The 20,470-nt window shown below is 35.3% G+C and overlaps 1 protein-coding gene across 6 annotated transcripts in view; it reads right to left on the reverse strand.

Annotated features, from left to right (window-relative positions):
• Positions 1–20,470, reverse strand: part of tgo (Aryl hydrocarbon receptor nuclear translocator homolog tgo) — a 538,844-nt gene that overhangs the window by 104,520 nt on the left and 413,854 nt on the right. For 4 of the 6 annotated variants that reach the window (XM_081748031.1, XM_081748021.1, XM_081748037.1 and 1 more), the window contains one exon: positions 2,066–2,226. In XM_081748031.1, coding sequence (XP_081604157.1) covers positions 2,066–2,226 — 161 coding nt within the window. The remainder of the gene's footprint in view (positions 1–2,065; positions 2,227–20,470) is intronic. The other 2 variants (XM_081748036.1, XM_081748012.1) reach the window with 1 other exon arrangement.

Consider the following 20,470-nt stretch of genomic DNA (forward strand, 5'->3'; position numbering starts at 1 on the left):
CAGCATGGAGGAGGTGGTGCAACCTTCTCCCTCGCCGACAGACACATCGCTTCATTTCTTTCTCCTTGCCTTTGATCCCCCCCCCCAATAATCTACTATCAACTTTTTTTTTCTTTTCAAACCACTTTAAACAACCAACCACGCACACATAAACGAACTTATATTACAACATATTGCCAAAAAAAAAAAAAAAAAAAGTAAGTTTACTAGAACTGCTAACACGGAACTCATATGCATACATCATGATGGCCCATGCGTGATATTATAAGATAGTTTTTGTTTAAATAGGATCAACAAGAAAGTAAACCAGACGGATGAAAAGATTGGTACGACAGTCATTCTTTGAAGAAAACGCGTATTTAAGAAAAGCATCCAACTACGTCATTAACAGTTTTTATTTTGTATTATATTTCAACTATCTGTTGAGAAACTATTACTTCAAAAACAAAATTTCCTTATGAATTGTAACGTATGTTGTTTCCAATATAGTAGTACAACCCTCAATAGCAGTTCGCAACATACTGCAAAATAAAAATTACTTTTCATTGAGGGTAAGGTGGTGGTTGTTCTCAAAAGCATACTAAGTGCTCTTTCACAAATTAAATTTAATGAAATAGTTAAATAATTACTCTGGATAGCTGGTTGGTTGCAGTAGCATCTTTTTCAGCATCGATGTATATGAGACATGGGACTTACAGTTTAAGGTGGAATATGAGCCACAGTAATGCTTCTTACTTCAAAGTTCTCCGATCGGGAATTGAACCCGATGCGCTAGCCATTACGGAGAGAAGAATATTGCAAATATAAATAAAAGGAAAATAATAATTATAAACGAAACCATACTTCTTAAACTAGTCGTATCAACATCTAGTAGGATTTTACATTATAAGATAAAAAAGAAAACGAAAAAAAAGCAAAATAAAGAATCCATCCAACCAATGTCAATTTGGATGGAGGTCTCTCTTCACAATTCATCTCTCTTGGACAATTATTTTCCATGTTACTTCGCAGTTCTTCTCATAGTTGTCACACAACCTACCACTACCTATGAGATAGTTTCCTACCACTCTTCTTGCTTCTTGGTGTCAATATGTTATGAAGTGTTTTTGTACTATGTCAATGCAGTTTCATTATAATGTATGTCACCCCTGTGGTTTGTCTGACTTGGTTAATATCCACGTTTCTGACCAGTATGTCGAAACAAACAGAATATATTCAATGAAAACTCTACTCTCTAGATATCAGCACTTGACTTCCAATAAGAAACTGTTATTTCCAAATACACTCTAGCCTACCTTAATATACTGTTAAATCTTTCCCTTTGAGAATGCCTTCCTACCTCAAAGACCGTTGCATATGGCAAATTTAATCTCAGAAACATTGTTTTCAAGCACCAGAAGTAGCATTTTTTTTTTAATATATAAAATATGCTTTTTCAAAGTATTTGATATTCGCACATTTGTGGATATATATATATATATATATATATATATATATATATATAATCAGTTCAGATTTTTAGTCTGTTGCAGTTCTACTCTACTAATTGGGCACGCAATGCGAATATTTTTCTTTAAAGCAATCAGTGCATAACAAATATGAACAGATGATAATTCATTACTTCTACAATGTATTTACTATGTCTCCTATGAAATTTCTGTTTTCCATTAATGTTTTTTGTGGTATGATTTAACGCTACGATATTGTTTTCTCAGACAAAACGTCTGCATTATATTTCCATGCGACGGAAGATTTTTATTTATTTTTCAACTGGCATATGTACACGGTCAACTCTCGTTTCGTAATCGGTAAGTCCCAGGTTCTCACTCCGGGTATAGTAATCAAAGCTGTTGTTTTCTCAGGATTTCTGTTGAATCGTATGAGAAATCACACGATTTGACCAACCTTCTAGCGACCATCTCCTACTATTACTATTTCCATAGTAATCAGTCACGTTCAAACTGTTTCTTTAACTTTCATAGCTATTAAAATTTGGCTTCTTATTGTCACTAATAACTAAATAAATAAATATCCATACATACATATATACATAACAGCTACTTACCTCGAAGGGCTTTCATGTGGGCAACAGCCATCCTCAAGATGGTCAATTTATCTGGCTTCCGTGCGAGAGCACTGCATGTAGGCACCATATCCGAAAGTTCCGTGATATACGCTGTCATCTTATTTCGTCTCCGGCGCTCAATCTCGCAGTGATTCTCCCTGCAGTAAAAAACAGACAGGCCCAGGTAACTACATGAGTTCGAGAATAATACAGAGTTTGCCATGAAGACACTGTGAATTGTACCTAATAAGAAGTGCATGATCGTTTCACAAATTAATTGATTACCAAATATGAACATTATTCCACTCAAGTACTTTTGGTGCGAGAGACTCGGGTTCGATTCCCGGTGGGAGCTTCTGTGGTTCGAACACAACTTTCAGCTGTAGGTCTACGTCTTATATAGCATCACTGCTGACAGGGACGTCAAGGTCTAATCAATCAATCAATTATTGAAATAGTGTTTGGGTTATGATGGTTTGAAAAATAAAAAAAAAATACTTATCGATCAAAAGTGATGTCTGTTTTTGTGTTGAAGGTGCACATTTCTAACACGTTACTAAATATGTTCACTATTTTATGAACAAAAGTAGTTTTATTTCTATGATCTTTATACCAATTACATTACAATAGTGTTAATATCAGCTTTTTTTAAGTAGAACTATTTGGATAAATGTATAATATCAAAAGTAATGCTATGGGTAAGCAACCTCATTATCATATCCTTTATGTGATATTTATCGAACCATAATGGACTTTTAATTTTTGTGTAACCTAATATTCAAATAATTTCATTTTCGTATACCGGTACATAAATAAAAAAAAAAAACTTCATAAATATGTACCTTTGTGAGGAAAAAAGTGGAACAGAAACATAAGGGAAGTAATATTTAATTACCGGTAATTGTTTTTGAATTTTTAAAAAAATGCAGTATTAATACACTTGCAATTGACGGTATTAGATCTACAAAACAAGTGTAAATAGTGGAAAACGAGATAAACACCATTTCGCTACACGAAATAAAAATCACAATAATTTTGTGTTCCATAGGATGCATCCTCTACTAATGTCATTCAATGTATCTTCTCATCTGAGAAATTTCCTTTTATATATATATATAAAAGTTTGACATACAAAAAGCACCATAATACTTGTACTACGAAATATACTCACTAATGGAAATTCGTTTATTTACATTTTGTATCTTGTTTACATCTCATAATTGCATTCTTGGGTAACTGAAGTCTAAAAGTAATGGAAACTTTTAGAGTATTTTAAAGTATTCTTTAATATATTATTTATATTATCATACATTTAAAAATATAAACTTAAATTTCAACTTCCATATGATTATGATTCACTCTCACTATACATGAATTAAGCAACTTTTAAAGCATGATATTACACGTAAATATATATCACGCGTTACGCTTGTTTCTACGTAGTAAATTTCCTCATTTTTCAACCAATGAGTTAATAAATTTATGTCGTATTGGTATGTTAATGCATACTTCTATTTTTCGGTGAACTTAGCTTTAATACTAGTAATAATGTAACTAATGTTCATAATCACAAAAGTGATGTTTTAGACCGATTTAAAAAGAAACATTTTTTCACGATACTTTTCATACAGAGGCCTACTTTGGATGCATGCAAACAAGTTCGAGGCATCACCTGCAAGCGTGAGTTATAGCGAAGGGCCACACGTTCTTTAATTTGTAGCTTTTTGTACCATAATCGGAGTGAATGCGTGCAGAAATGCAATGCCACCGAAAGGAAGTATCATGATTCTTTTCCAGTAAATATTATGAACCATAGAACTGTGAAACAGTGTCGATACAATGGTTTGACTATCATAAAAAATGCTTGTTCATGCCATAGTGACCAGTTATATCAAACAATGGTCCATGGCAGAACATTCATTCAGAAAGGCACCAGCCAGTGAATTCAAATGAATACAGCGCATAGAGCGTTATGCGGCATGCGTTGAAAGGCTTTACATGAAAACTCACTTCCACAAAAGAAGATGGCCCACAGAGGACGTATGTTCCCAGCTAGTGCCAACAAAACCATTGATCAACATCTGAAGAAGCAGTATTATCGTAAATTCCTTGTATCCTCCACCTCTAACCTCAGCATATTGCTTAATGACAGGCTAACTACCACAACAACATGAACATGACTTAGGAGCTGTCAAGTAAGGTATGTGGTCACACCCGACAGTTATCAAATATGGGTCATTACCTTCAGATCTAACAATGCAAAGGGACGTATCGACTTTGCTAGCTACAATAGGGCAACTTCTCCGAAGGAGTTAATCATTGTTGTGGGATTTGAGTACGCTCAGATCGTTGATCCATTGTCAAAAATGTAAAAGTGAATGCTGTATACGCCCACTGTTAACTATCATGACCACTTTTATCGCACAGATATTGCTATGGACAGTATACCCTAAATATCCGCGTTTACATGGAAAAGTCATCAACCCATAACTCCGTTATTAGTTCAAAATAAACCTGAAAACTGACATTTATGTTATTCTATTTACTGAAATTCCAGAGAAGAGCTCTCACGCCAGTCCCATGGACTTTTGCGCCTTTAGATTCCTAATAACGTCTCAATATCCGAACTAATAACCAGATTCTGGGGAGTTAAGGAGTGGGATAGAATATCATGCCCCATTTTCCTACAATGTCTCTTACAACAAAGTACTGTATCGAACGATTGTTACCAGACCATCACCGTTGGTGGCAACATGGCATTACTTGAAGTAAGCATTATGTAAAACTTCATATATACTACGACAGACACTCAAAATTTAAGATGGAACTGAAATATCTACCATTTTCAGTTTTAACAAAAGATGCAGATAAACGTTTTCTTGGAGCGCTAAATCTATCTCAGAAAACGATTTCTCGATACTATTCCGATTTCACTATGTAGATGAAATTGTGGTATTAGAGTGGTTATTCAGTTTTAGATGTGTACATATAACGTTATCTGTATTAGTTTCACTTAATGTGAAACATAGCTGATACAATTAGTTTTCTAGAGAAATCTTAATCAGAAACTAATCCACGAAACTATTATTTGCCAGTTAATGCGAGGTCAAAGTTGTCTTATGTAGTCAAGAAATATAGTTATTACCTGTGTACAGACTTTGTAATAATATGCAATGTGTTTATTTTTCTGTAGAGAATCACTTTAACTCAATAATGCACATGCACACAAAGTATATTTCGTAATTCAAACCGACAGAAAATGACTGTCTTGTTTACAATACAAAATATCATACTGTCGAGATGATACAGGCTAAATGGTTGTGACATGAGTACATTTGGATTAAATTAATTTGCAATTTTAGTTCAACGATTCAAACAAGGCTTTCTTGCCTCATACATTTTTGTAGACGTTTTACCTCGTCTTATTTCAAAAATTTCTCGTCTCGTAAATGTATATACACAGTAGGCTGTCGATTATCTGGCTTACTGTAGTGGAAGGATAGGCTGGATAACAAAACAGTCGGATAGGCCGGAGTTCTATAATTACTCACTAATTGCCCCACTCATACCATTAGTAATACTTTTTATATCAAAATCCAGCTCTTACTATTAATTTCTGACTCGTAGTACAGATCAATACTTTAGCCTATAAATATTTATTATGTATTATACTGTACATTTCAATAAATATTATAGAATGAAGAAGTTCAAAAATAAAAATACTGTACACATTTCATATTAATTCACTAATATTTAACGTAGCTGCAGCAAAAATGAAATACTATAAACCAGGGGTTTACGTTTCCACTGGTATACTATAGTAAGTCGTAAGCACCACCAAGCAGCCGCGCGCGTACTACAGATTGAGTGAACATGATATACAGAGCGGTCCAAAAGTAGGTATACAGTCCCGTACTGATCAGCGCATTGTATTTCATATAATTTCTTATTGTACATCTAGTTTCTTTATTATTTGTTCTTAATATTTTTTACTTATACCTTAAGCTCGGAACAGCAGAAGCAAATAAACCCATAAACTAGAACGTTATACTTGATCAATGCAGGGGTGTACTTTTGGGCCACCTTCTACTCTGTACATAATAGAATTTTAAAACAAATGATTGCACAAATACGTAAATGTAGGCCTAAAAGAGTGAAAACTTTCAATTCTTCGATTTTTGAAAATTTCCTCGTTTCGTAGATGACTGCTTCTTCTTGGCACAGTCGCGTTTTTACGAGGCAGCGTTAGAAGTCGATTACGTCGAATAGATTGTTAACAAAAATCTTCATTTTATTAGCTTTTTTCTAAAACTAGGCTGGACAGTCGAGAGTTTCCTCTACTTGACTTTTGGAAATAGTACCAACATAAACCTTGGTAGATTAATTTTATTAATAGGATCTGAGGCATGACTAAATCTGACATGACTCGTGTGGGCACAAAATGAAGTGGCCATTTTGTTGGAGGCTTCCAAGTATAATATTTCGATGGGCTGCAGAACATTGGCTGAGTTGCGCAAAATAAATGCACGAATTCAGCTACTTTGACCCATATCAGCAGCCATAAAACGTGCTAGCTATAAGAATTTTTAAATATCATTCGAAATTTTATCTTTAGCACTTCGTATATATACAAGTTATAGGAAATACGTACCTGTGCATTTACCTATTTTCAGGCCTGAGATGATAGGATGCCAAAACAACGATTTTCGCAAAATATACTTTAGCGTACCTAGTTAAATTCAGTCGCAGAGGAGCCCAAACATTTCGAAACATTCATGAAAATGAAGGTAAAATTAAGACAATGTGACCGAACATACAATGGAAGCTTGGTTCCAAAAATTCTGTCGTGGTGACTTACGACTGGAGAAGAAAAATTATCCTGCCCGGATTTTCGAGCCCTGGTTATAACATTAACATTGCAACACAAAAACTAAGTACACACTGTCAATACACAAGCGAGTAAATGTAATTCTATTCCAACTAAAACTTCATATATACTCGTGCTACACATGTAATGTAATACAAGTAACGATTACAGTAATGCTGTAGAACTGAGGAACGACAATTTATATCAGGTAGTATTTGTAGATTAAATAGTATATTCACGCTAGGGAGGGATGACAGCAAGCAAAACAATTAACTACTTTTACATTTGTTCCTTCGATATTCAATGAGCTTCGAAATACGAAGTTGCATTTTCGTGTTATAGGCCTATTTAGTTTATAGAGCATGTTTTTATTTAAGAAATAAACAAAAATTTTCGAGAATCGAGAACAGACGTGATTTTTAAATTATATTTTTCGTCTCGTTTCAAATTTCAAAATTCAATTTTTGGCTCGTGGGCAACAACAGGCTTAACAAACACAGCTGTAAATATTATTCATTTCATAAACTGTTCAAACCACATATATTCTTAAAACATCACAAGAAAACACTTAAATAAAGATTTAATATATGTTTGCATGAAGTTGCAATTTTCTTTGTTCTGACGAAATAAGGCATTTCATTCAATCAACGTAATGTTGGTCTCTGTCCATTCAGGAAAATAAATCTTCAATCCAAGCTGCTCACTTCATAACGAGAGAAGAGAAAGAACAAAAAACTTTCGTGCTGTAAACTCTTGAGAACTTGGAAACGACCCCTCCTCCTATTTTATCGTCTCTTTATTACGTCAGCCAATATCGATTACGAAGTAACGTTTGCTGCACGCTAACAGCCGGCACCCACTAACCCCACCTACAACAACAAATTATCTTTATCTCGAGAACTGTTTTCGGTTAGTACGGTACCAAAGTGAACACATTTGACACTCCTACTTGGACAAAATAAACATTTAAGACTGAACTCCAAAATTCCCATTGGCGAGAACAGCAATAACTAGTTAGATAGTATGTTATTTTCACTAAAGTAATTTTTGTAATAACTTTAAAATACTGATAATTTCAAATCATATATGTCTAATTCCCAAGTAAAAAGCTTTTCTTAACGTGACATCTATTTCACTTTTAATTGATATCTCCCAAATTTAATATTAAAAACTTAAACACGAGAAAAGAGCAGACAAGGAAACAATAAAACTGATCACCTCTGCAACTGGAACACCTGCTTATTTTTAGTATCTTTTGGAAACACGAATATATATATATATATATATATATATATATATATATATATATATATATATATATATATATATATATATGATTATTCTGCAAATAGTTTACCACGGGATCAACTAGAGTACGTCTATCTGCACAGTATGTAAAAAAAAACTTTAGGATATGAGATAAACAACTCATAATGTTCCAGTTACTTATGTGGAGTGTAATATCTCCTTTTATCCATCAAGGTTAAATACAAGGACATATGATATCCAGCTGAACGCGGAATCTGAACTACGTAAATTCTCATCACGAAGTGATCTGCAAAAATCATTTGCTCTTTTTCCCGTTTCAAATCTTCTATGCATATAAGAAATAGTTCTTTCTGATCTAGTTGCTTTCTCTTACATCATGTTCCAAGTGCTCGATTACATTAATCCCTTAGTACCGACTTCACTTACTTGTTCGTCTTCGTACTTATTATCTAAATAATGCAATCTGTTCCTACTATAATATAATTTCCATATTTACTTCTTCCACCATCGCTAGTATCTATTCATTTTTATTCTCCACTGTTGTATTTTCCTTCCTTTCTTCTAACGTATTTCCCTATTATTTTTAATCCCTTTATTTCTTTATAATCACTTCTAATATTCTTCTCTTGGTTTGTCGGTTTCCCTTCATTATTAATTATTCATTTCCAGCACATCTTTCCCCTTCCACATTATTTTCCTGTTTCACGTATACTCGATACTACTCTTATTTTTCTACCACGAACTGTAACAGTACTCCAAGATTCCTACCTTTGTTCTGATCTCGAAAATTTATAGTTTCTTCTGCAGTTTGATGTATACAAAGTCTGAGTTGTTTTTGCCAGTGATTGATCCGTGTGGATTTCAATATTTCAAGTAGAATGAACAAATGAATCTATTTTTCATTTTCCCATGTTTGAACTTTTCAGTGTCCTAACTTACCCTAGTTACGCGTTCTCTCGAACTATTCTGAAAACTTCCTGTTCTATTGACACACCGGCTGGGAATCGCTGACAACTTATTTAGCACTAATTCTATTATATATTCTTCTGTGCTCATTGAACAAAATATTCTACATAATAGTAAGTTTTGTCTGCAAAACTTCAAATTTCTCCCACTTCGCACTCCTTTCTGCTAAACTGTGTTTACTCGAATATTGTTGTTCTCCTACAGGAGCATTAACCCTTTTGAGACAAGGTCATTTCTGGCGTTTTCGTAGACTTCAGTTAATGAATTATAACTCAAAGACTATTTACTCGATTGATATGGTTGATACCTTGTTTTTAGAAGAAATGTGACAGTTTTATGACGTCAGATTGATTGGGGTACTGCCAACGGGAGGGAAATGTAGGGGTGAAAATTCACAAAAATTCCCTATCCGAATTTTAAGATTTTTTGGAGCTTGCACCACTGTTGCCACATGGGTCCAAGTCACATCAAAAAATTCTTTGGTGTGTCGACAACGTACAATGAAAACGTGAAGTCGTTGGCTGTCATACAAAGACAGAAAGAAAAAAATTCTCTCATCATACACACGAAGTTTTGACACTTTTTCCGTCTCAGAAATACAAATTAACAGTTACGCAGAAGCTGCAGCTTGCCTAATTATCCTATTGTAACTTTCTATGGTGCATTTTGTTGGCTAGGGACGACGCTTTCATATATTGATATGTTTGTTCCAATGTAGCCAACAAGAGGGAAATTACAGAGGCAAAAGTGAGATATTTTCCAAATTTTTCACCTGGCTGGAAACACTACTACCAGACACAGACAAACTATATAAACTTTGGTATCCCCTTAATATATCCTACAGGTATCGTGACAATATCTAATAAAGTAAGCATGTCATTTAAAAAAATATCTCATTCTACCTTTTAAAAAATCACAATTATCAGGTTGTAAAGAAAGTTCTTGCAGTTTTTGTTACTTCTATTTTCAATGATGTATTTTCAGCGCAAGTGTCGTTATCAGTGGCATATTTAGGGGGGTGGCTTCCGGGCTTAAGCCCCCCCGAAATCTTACTTACAAGGGACATCATCCAATTGTCCGGCTCCGATTTCAATGAAATTTTTATTGTTGATAGAGGACATGTATTCATTACTAGTGATTACAGAAATTTTTGCCATGGTGCATGTTTTCTATTTTTTAATATTTTTTAAAGGTTGTGATGTGGTTAATAGAGATTACTGCAGAAGTCCCTTACTACCCTTTGTAAACGGAATGTTAATGAAAGAACAACCATGTAGATACGTATAGGGCCTAGGGAGAAGTCGTATGGTACGTATGACCTTGACGGCAGTCATCTTGAAATCCGCCATTTTGAATTAAAATGAAGTTTTGAAAACTGAAAACTATAGCATGTGGCACCAAATTTTAATAGTAAATTTTCCCCGAAAGCCAATGGTATGCTTATTTTTGTTCTATAGTTAACCAGTATGAATTTATGACTTGCCAATTTGAAAGATCAAATAATGGACGTTTCGTGCACATTAGAAGAGTCATAATTCATACTGGTTAACTATAGAACAAAAATAAGCATACCATTGGCTTTCGGGGAAAATTTACTATTAAAATTTGGTGCCACATGCTATGGTTTTCAGTTTTCAAAACTTCATTTTAATTCAAAATGGCGGATTTCAAGATGGCTGCCGTCAAGGATACCCTTATCGTATCACTTCCCTCTAGGCATAATATGTATTACCGAAACCATTATCCACTTATTATCATTAATACGCGGGTTAGAAGCGGAGGTAAGGGACTTACGCACAGAGTAAGTATAAACAATTAATATGCCTGTAACTTTTCCCTAAATGGGCGCATCTTAAAACTAACTTCATCGTTGTCTTTCTGATTAAATTCTAGCCCGAAATTATGTATCATATTACCCTATTCCCATTTAAAAAACTTGACCTTAATTCAAAATGGCGGATTTCAAGATGGCTGCCGTCAAGGTCATACGTACCATACGACTTCTCTCTAGGCCCTATACGTATCTACATGGTTGTTCTGTCATTAACATTCCGTTTACAAAGGGTAGTAAGGGACTTCTGCAGTAATCTCTATTAACCAGATCACAACATTTAAAAAATATTAAAAAACTAGCAGCGTTCACCCCGCTTCGCTGCGGTCACCCCGGAACGCAATAAACTTTGTTACTTAGATAATTTTTACTTTTTCGCTTTCAAGTGATATGATAAAAACCATAGAAGATTGCAGTAAATGTTAACATTATATCGCCTGTCATTTATGTTAACCCGCCCCGCTTCGCTGCGGTCACCCCGGAACGCAATAAACGTTGTTACTTAGATAATTTTTACTTTTTCGCTTTCAAGTGATATGATAAAAACCATAGTAGATTGCAGTAAATGTTAACATTATATCGCCTGTCATTTATGTTAACCCGCCGAGTGACACGGCCATGCGGGTTGCATATAAATACGTTTATTTTTACCTATGATGAACTAACAAAGGATTTGTACGTTATGGACACTTGAATGGTCAATTATCTCAAGACACTGGTAATTAAAAATTAAAGTGATATGATAAAAACCATCTAGGGTCCAAATCCTAATAACCCCCCAAAAATGAAAGAAATTGGTTCAGCCGTATTAGCGTGATGAGGGAACAAAGGATTTGTGCGTTCTCTTTTATATATAAGATAGGAAACTTGCACGATGGCAAAAATTTCTGTCATCACAAGTAATGAATACATGTCCTCCATCAGCAATAAAAATTTCATTGAAATCGGAGCCGGACACTTGGGTGATGTCCCTTGTTAGTATAGTAAATTAAACATCTTGCATAATTTTCACATTTCCAGGCAAAGTCCCCCCCTCGAATGTTAGCAAAGCCCCTCCCGAAACAAAATCGTAAATACGCCACTGGTCGTCATAATATTGCGCCTATATATATAAGTTTAAAGCGCTTTTTTCGCTCTATCTATTCCTTGTATTGGTGTTGTTTAAAAATACTTTCTTTCACTTTTTTCAGAACTTCAAAGATAGCATGGTCAATAGGCAAATTCGCACGATTTTCTTGTTCTAGTTCAAGCTAGGCCGAAAAGCTGCCCAGACAGCTCGTGATATCACCGATGCGTTTGGCCCAGGAACCACTAACGAATGTACAGCACAATGGTGGTTCAATTAATTCCGCAGCGGTAACGAAAGCCTCGAAGATGACGAGCGCAGTGGTCGGACATCCGCTGTTGACAACGACCAACTGAGAACCTTAGTCGATGCCAATCCACACACAACTGTTCGAGAGCTTGCTAAAGATTTGGGTGCAACATCTATGACAATTTCCAACCACCTGCAAGAGATTGGGAAGTCAAAAAACGCGATAAATGGGTGCTGCACGAATTGACCGAAAATTATCGAAATCGTCGTTTTGAGGTGTCGTCTTCTCTTCTTCTGCGAAACAAGATCGACCCGTTTCTCCACAGGATTGTGACGTGTAATGAGAAGTGGATCCTTTACGACAATCGGCGATGTTTAGCGCAGTGGTTGGACGTCGACGAAGCTCCAAATCAGTTCCCGAAGACGAAACTCCACCCACAAAATATCATGGTGACTGTTTGGTGGTCTGCAGTCGGTCTCATCCATCACAATTTCCTGAATCCGGGCGAAACGATTACGGCGGAGAAGTACTGCCAACAAATCGACGAAATGCACCAGAAGCTTCCGACGTACGTGCCCGGGATTGGTCAACAGAAAGGGACCAATCATACTCCACGACAACGCTCGTCCGCATGTTGCACAACAGACGCTGCAAAAGTTGAACGCATTAGCCTACAAAACTCTGCCTCATCCACCATATTCGCCGGAGCTCTTGCCCACCGACTACCACTTTTACAAGCATCTCGACAAATTCCTCCGCCGGACCTCCTCTCGAAAAATGCTTCAATAGCCGAGACGACCTTCAACGACTTCGTCGCGTCCAGAGCTCCAGAATTTTATGCTACCGGCATTAACACACTTGTTTCTTGTTGGCAAAACTGTATTGATTGTCATGGATTTTATTTCGAATAACAAAGGTTTGTTTGAACTGAGATATGCTTTTCTGAAATTGAAGGTTGAAAACCGCAAGAGCTTTCATTATAACCTGACTACCTTTCCACTTGGACAGCAACGTCTACTGTAAACCTCAACTGTACTTCATATAAGTATTCACGTGGCTCTAGAGTGCTTTTAGTCTGACTCTAGAGTGCTTTTGTATTACATATAATAAAATTTAATTGTAAACATTATAACTGTATAATATAACGCACCCCCAGAATAATAGTGTCGTAACTCCAAAAATTCGATTTTTGAGATTTTCACATTATTAGGCTTATGCTGTGATGTCTCAACAAGGAAAGAGTGCACTAAGTCATACTCCTAATATAGGGGGATGGGGAGACGAAACTACAGTTTTACATTAATAGAAATGTTCTATAGAACTCAGTAAAATACTGTCGTAAACCTGTTACGACAGTCTTTTTTTCCATCTAGTTCAAGTTTCAGATTACAATTCCAGAATAATACTGTCGTAAAACACTTTCCTTCCGAAAAGAGATCGGCTTTCGTTTTGTGTTCTTTTATTATTATTACATCAAATAGGCCGATAATTGTTAGAACAACGCTTTAAGGGTGAAACACTTTCTTACTTTACCCACTAGAAGCAAAACATTGTCTATAGCAAACTGCAGGAGTAATCTAGTCTCATAAACTTACTGTAGTCCTTTGGTAAAGGAGGCTGCAAGATGAGTCGTGTTCCTTATGATAGAAGAGCAACGAGAATATTATCATTAGCATTAAAGACAAAACGTACTGCAGATGGTGACGAAGATGTATCAATGGATGAAGAGGTAAGAATTCTCCTGCTAAAACACTGAATATTCAACGCAACTTGATATAGGTGTCATACGTGGAGATAATTATTATAATTTCCATGTAACTAACAACTCTGATTTTGTTAGGGCATTCTGACTGTTTTGATGTGTGATGGGCTTTGTCCATTTTAGGGTGAAGTAAGAGTACTCTCCTCAGACGATTGCTAGCTTTATGAATGACGACTCCACCTATAACCTGCATTAACATTTGTGCAAACTTACAAAGAAACTAGAACAACTGAGACACAAATTTAATAAAATCTTTAGTTTAACATGGCATGGTTATGAAAGCAAAATGCTAATGGAGACGGATGAAATTACAAGTGAATGATGATTAAAGAAATGATGGAATGAGAAAGTGGGAGGAAACGGGAGAACCCCGAGAAAACTCTCGAACACGATGTCGTCCACCACGAACTTACTTAGGGATCGAACTGCGACCCTTTGAACCAGAGGTAAGCGCTCTACCACTGAGCGCCGTACACCCCAATTGAGTCAGAGACTCTGCAAGTACTATTCCTGTTCCAATTGTTCCACAGTTCGTTTGTGAGCTTGTACAGCTGTTAATGTATATTATAGATGAAGGCTTTATTTCTAAAGCTAGCAATCTTCTGAGAGCGTAATTTTACCTCATCTTAAAATTTGTTAATTTTTTGGGTGTTTTGGCCATTTTAGATAAAATGAGGATTTGCCATGTATGGGATATAATCTAGAGCCAAAATTTATATCTAGTTCCTGTTCTCATTTTCATTTCGTTAGTGAATTATCCTGGTATAGTGTTTCTTTCAATTACTTTTTTGTTGTTATTACGGAATGTCTTATAATGTGCATCAATCACCATATTTCTCAATTTTTGGGTACATTGTGTTAAAAGGACATTTAATCTTCGTGAGGACAGTCCTTTTAGATAGTAATCGGAATGTGCGCCTGGAAGAAACACTTTCCAGTCTTACAATGTAGCATCTATAGTGACACTTCGTCATTCTCGACGCAGTCGTTCTCCCTTTTTTCAGCTTTCATCAGCAGTAACACCTCTGGGCAGTGATTGTGATGATAGTGATGTTGATAAGACCCGGAAACCTAACCCTGAGGACTCTTCAGAGTGTAGCTTACAAGAGGAAAATGAGAAGACAAGAACATACGCAGGCTTGGAGCCAGTTCCAGACAATTATGATACAATCAATGTATCTCCAGGTAAAGTATCCAGCAAGCAATCAACTAATTTTGAAATCAAAAAGGTGACTGATGAAAGTGTGAACAGAAAGGAGAATAATATAGAAGTTGTTGCAGAACCAGGAACAAGCAAAGAAGATGGGAATATCAACTCTGAAGTCAGTGTTACTCAAATTGAGAAGCAGCGTACGAGAAAGAGGCAGAAAAATGTTAGCGAGTGGAAAGTGAACGTAAGAAAAAGAAAGAGAAACATGGGACTAAGCTACGTCACACAAACTGGAAGAAACGTTGAAGAACGTAAAGTAAAATTGCCTTGTAGTGACAGATGTCGTCTCAGATGTAATAACAAGATTAACGAAAATGTTCGGATCTCAATTCATAGTGCTTTCTGGAAAATCGGTGATATAAACAGACAGCGTGAATTTCTCATTAACAGCATGACTGAGGTTCGCCCTCCTTATCAAAAAAAGAAAGAAGGCAGTTCCAGATCATCAAATTTAGCTTACTATTTAAAGACAGACAATAATACCAAGATACGAGTGTGCAAAACAATGTTTATTAATACTTTGGGTATTAGTGAAAGGTATGTGTATACCGCTCAAAAGAAGAAAGGGAAATTTGATATTCTGGAAGGGGACCTAAGAGGAAAATATGGGAAACATCACAGAGTAGACGACAGTATAAACTATGACATTCGAGAGCATATCAATTCCTTTCCGAAAATAGAATCTCATTACTTGAGAAATCAGACACAAAGGGAATATCTGGAAGGTAACTTATCTATTTCCGAAATGTATAGACTGTATAAAGAGAAATGTATAAGAGAAGGTAAACCTTTCGCCAAAAAGCACGTTTACGAAACAATTTTCAACACAGAATTCAATCTTAGCTTTTACAAACCGAAGAAAGATCAATGTAATATTTGTGAATCTTGGAAAAATACTCCCGAAGAAGAAAGAACACCAGACCTGGAAGAGGCATATGCTCAACACCAAAGAAACAAAGAACTATCACGGGAGATGAAAGTTAAGGATACTTCTTCTAATGACAGATCTGCAGTGTATTGTTTTGATCTTCAATCAGTGCTACCAATGCCATGTGGGGACGTGTCACATTTCTATTATGCAAGGAAATTATCAGTTTATAACTTCACTATTTACTGCACTAAAGACAAAAGAGGATTTTGTTACGTTTGGAATGAAACTCTTGGAAAAAGAGGGGCAAATGAGATTGGCAGTTGTTTGTACAGCTTCTTAAAGCTAAATAGTGGACAGGACATAATATTTTACAGTGACAATTGTATTGGACAAAATAAAAATAGGCATTTGGCATCCATGTTTCTGTTCGCTGTTGATACACTTGATATTCCTTCAATCACTCACAAATTCCTCACTACAGGCCACACATAGAATGAAGGGGATAGCATGCATTCTTGTATAGAAAAACAGAAGAAGAGAGTTCTTAGAAGTAGTCCAATATACGTTCCTAGTCAATGGGTTTCTGTAATCAAGTTAAGTAAGAAGAGTGGAACCCCCTACTTGCTCAAAGAAATGGATATAAAAGACTTTTATGACCTTAAAGACCTATCGTCTCAAATTGTAACAATTTCTCTGTGAATGAAGATGGTGAGAAAGTACATTGGCAAGACATTAAAATTCTGAGAGTCGAGAAGGCAGCAAAAAATTGTATCATGTACAAAACTGAATATGATGATCAAAGATACAAATTTATTCGAGTTAGACGTGATCGGCGCGACACAACAAAGTCTCAACCTCAATTACGACTTGCTTACAAAGATGGAGATCTTACTATATCCCACAGCAAGAAGACAGACTTGTTAACATTGTGTAAAAACAACCTAATACCTAAACAATACCACAGCTTCTATGAGGGGTTGAAATCTACAGAATGAAAACTAAATCAGTGAAAATTCTACAACGATTAGAGAATCACTTTCAAGATTGTGTCATTTAATTACAAAGAAAAACATGTTTCTCTGTACGAATAAAACTGTCGCAACTCACAAAGCAAGTAAAAATCGTAATGAATATGTAACTTGCAATACACAAATACGCATTTATTTTCTCAAGCTATTTTCAACGAAGTATGTACTAATACATGTGTTTAAATAAAGTTATGGTTTTAAATAGAAACAAAAATATTAAGGATTATTTCAATGTAAAAACTGTTTTTTGCCTCTTATAATTTCAAATTTCATTATTTTTGTTATCTACTTTTGGTTCACCCTATATATATATATATATATATATATATATATATCTGTTTTTTGCCTCTTATAATTTCAAATTTCATTATTTTTGTTATCTACTTTTGGTTCACCCTATATATATATATATATATATATATATATATATATATATATATATATATATTTATTTATTATATACATACGTACGTTTCTACATACAGTAACATACATATCCACAATGTCCGAATACGCTTCCCTTTTTCCTAATTTCTACCAGTGCGGTGTATGGAGTTCGTTGAGCAAGTAAAAAGGCGGAAGGAGCCGATAATTAGAGGGACTTGTGTCGTCTTGCATCGTCCAATTGGGTGGCCATTATGTTCCCGTAATCACCATTAGGCACAGAACTACTCCTCTTCTCTGGGGACTATCATTTAGGTCTCTGGACTTATTGATTAAAAATAATGTCCTTTGATTAGATGCGCGGGCAGCGTGACCCCGGCCATCAAAAAACGTGGTCGTTTCGTTCAGCATTTTATTTGCTTTGCGTGTGTGCGTGTATTGTGAGACACAGGAACAAGACTCATCAAAAACAAATAGATGATAGATGCTATGCACTAGCAGCAGCTATTTCTCTAAGAGTCACAAAAAGAAACTAAATTCCAACTGTTCTTGAATCTTATATACTTACGATATTCAATTGAACAGACTGATGTGTGAAAATTTTAATGCATTTAAAGGATAAATATTAAAAGTAAAAATATGATAATCTTAAACGCTATAGTTCACTGAGGGATACCAACGATCAATTCTTGGTGGGACTTCATAATCGCACTGAAGTCACCTACAGCCACCAAATTTTGTACACAGATCTAATTACACACGAAAGCTTTTGTTTTATTTTCGACTCGAGGGGGAATTGTGGGTAAAAATTTAGTCTTAATTAACGTATAATTGTTCCATTGATATATCGGTTGCTGTCGTATTAGGATAGGTTTCAGAGTCCAATATATCTTCTGTAGTAGTGCGTGTAAGCTGATGATATTTAAGCATAGGCAAGAATGAGTATGTCAGGTGGCCCGCAAAGTGACAGGGATAACGCCGAAGGGATTCTTAATCGTTATTTATTTTACTTATTTCTTTATGTTGGACAAGACGGCGACACCAAAGGCGTTTCCTGGGAATTGACGGGTTACGTTCAAGGCGTTGCTATTTATTATTTTAATTTTCAAAGAGGTAAAACCGAAGGTGTTGCTGTTCGTTATTGATTTCACTTGGTGTTGTCGAAAAATTCACGGGAACAATTTGTACAGTAACTTTTCTACTGTACTACGATGCTCCTTCTCTCTTTTCTTCGATGTGTTACATTAAAACCCGGTAATGATGGTGCTTACAGCATACTATTATTAAGTATTCTGCCTTTTTCCAGGTCCTGGAACTATAGAGATTTTATTATTATTATTATTATTATTAAGTTTAGGCCTGGAAACGTTTCTTCCACGTTTCTCGATTTTCAGCTTTCTCTTTTAAACTCCCAATATTTTCTCCTAGTATCTCATAATTCAATATTTCATTAAGAACGTCATTTCTCTGGAGGAGAAAATCAGAAAAATCGGAAGTCATAATTTACTTTTACGAAAATATCTTGAGATGATTCTCTCTAAAACGGTTTAGGGAAAGAATCAGAAAGTGTAGTTTCCTTTAACAATTATGGGTATTTTTTCCCCACCCAATTCTCTCAGAAACAGTTCCGGTCATTTTGCTATACACAGTATTGTGCTGGTGCGCCCAGTATTTACAAAATAAACATTTTATCAAGAATCTTACAATATTATCAAGCATTTCTCTTCAAGAATCATGAAGGAATAATTTCCTCGAAAAGAGCTCAAGCTATTTTATTTGTATTTCACTGACGGAACCAAGCAGAGCTCCACTATTCCCGAGGTATATATAAGATCAGTCGAACCACGGAGAAATAATCACCGAAATACTACTACTGACATAAAACAGCGGAGCGACATATCTGACTATTTATATAATACTTTCCTTTTGAAGCATTGCATGCTAGTTGCTCATGTTATTAGAAATGAGAAACGCTCAATTCTTCTCTCCAAAAGTAAATCTTGCTTTTCCGTCTCTTCTTCTAAGAGGCTCGACAGATCTTAACCAAATTTGGATGACTTCCTTTCCTCGAGAATATGGGAAACTCTCTAAAGAAAGTAGCCGCTTCGCTCAAATCTTGGTTTTTAAGAAACGAAACATAGTAAAATGCATATAAAGAACATTACAATCAACGATGTATCTCTAGGAAAATCCCAGAGTAGTAGATTTACAGGAATGAGTTTTGACATTCGAGCGACAGTATAGGGTGTTTCGTGATCGTTAAACAGTTTTCAGCTTTATTACCCTTACATGTCTAAATAAGTGTATATATATTTATGATAAGCACATTGCATGAACATCAATAATTAAAAGGCAATAAAACCATTAACTAAAAATTAAGAAATATAATTTTTCCTTTATATTTTGAACATTGGATGAGAAGCAATCGTTTGTATCTTTGAAAATGTGAAGCGATTAAGGTTTAATCCTGAGCTAATATTTATTAGACATGGAGAGAAAGAGGTAAGTTCACGAAAATATTGCAATGCTGTCCTATACATTAGTTTAAAACAGAAAGATCCATCCTTGAGACTAACGATTTCCTTTTATTGGTCCACTGCACGTCCAAAGTTACCTTCCTCGAGTCTTAACTGTAACGCCTTCGCAGCAGCAGATAATGTTAAATGATCCAGATAATCTGATCGCAGAGGAATATACTGGAGAAGGAACAAGTTATAATTATGTAACACAGACAGAGTGAGAGAGAAACAAAAAATTGCAGTGGAAAAAGGAAAGACTGTGTAAAAGAAATCGAAGAAATATATATACAAAGAAGGTAGAATTCCTTATTTGAGAATTATTTCCAATAATAGTGATCCGATTTAAGAAAGGAGAATTATAGATATGAAAAAAAGAAATTTG

This window comes from Thermobia domestica, chromosome 2 (assembly GCF_964235325.1).
Source record: "Thermobia domestica chromosome 2, izTheDome1.hap1.1, whole genome shotgun sequence".
Lineage (NCBI taxonomy): Eukaryota > Metazoa > Arthropoda > Insecta > Zygentoma > Lepismatidae > Thermobia > Thermobia domestica.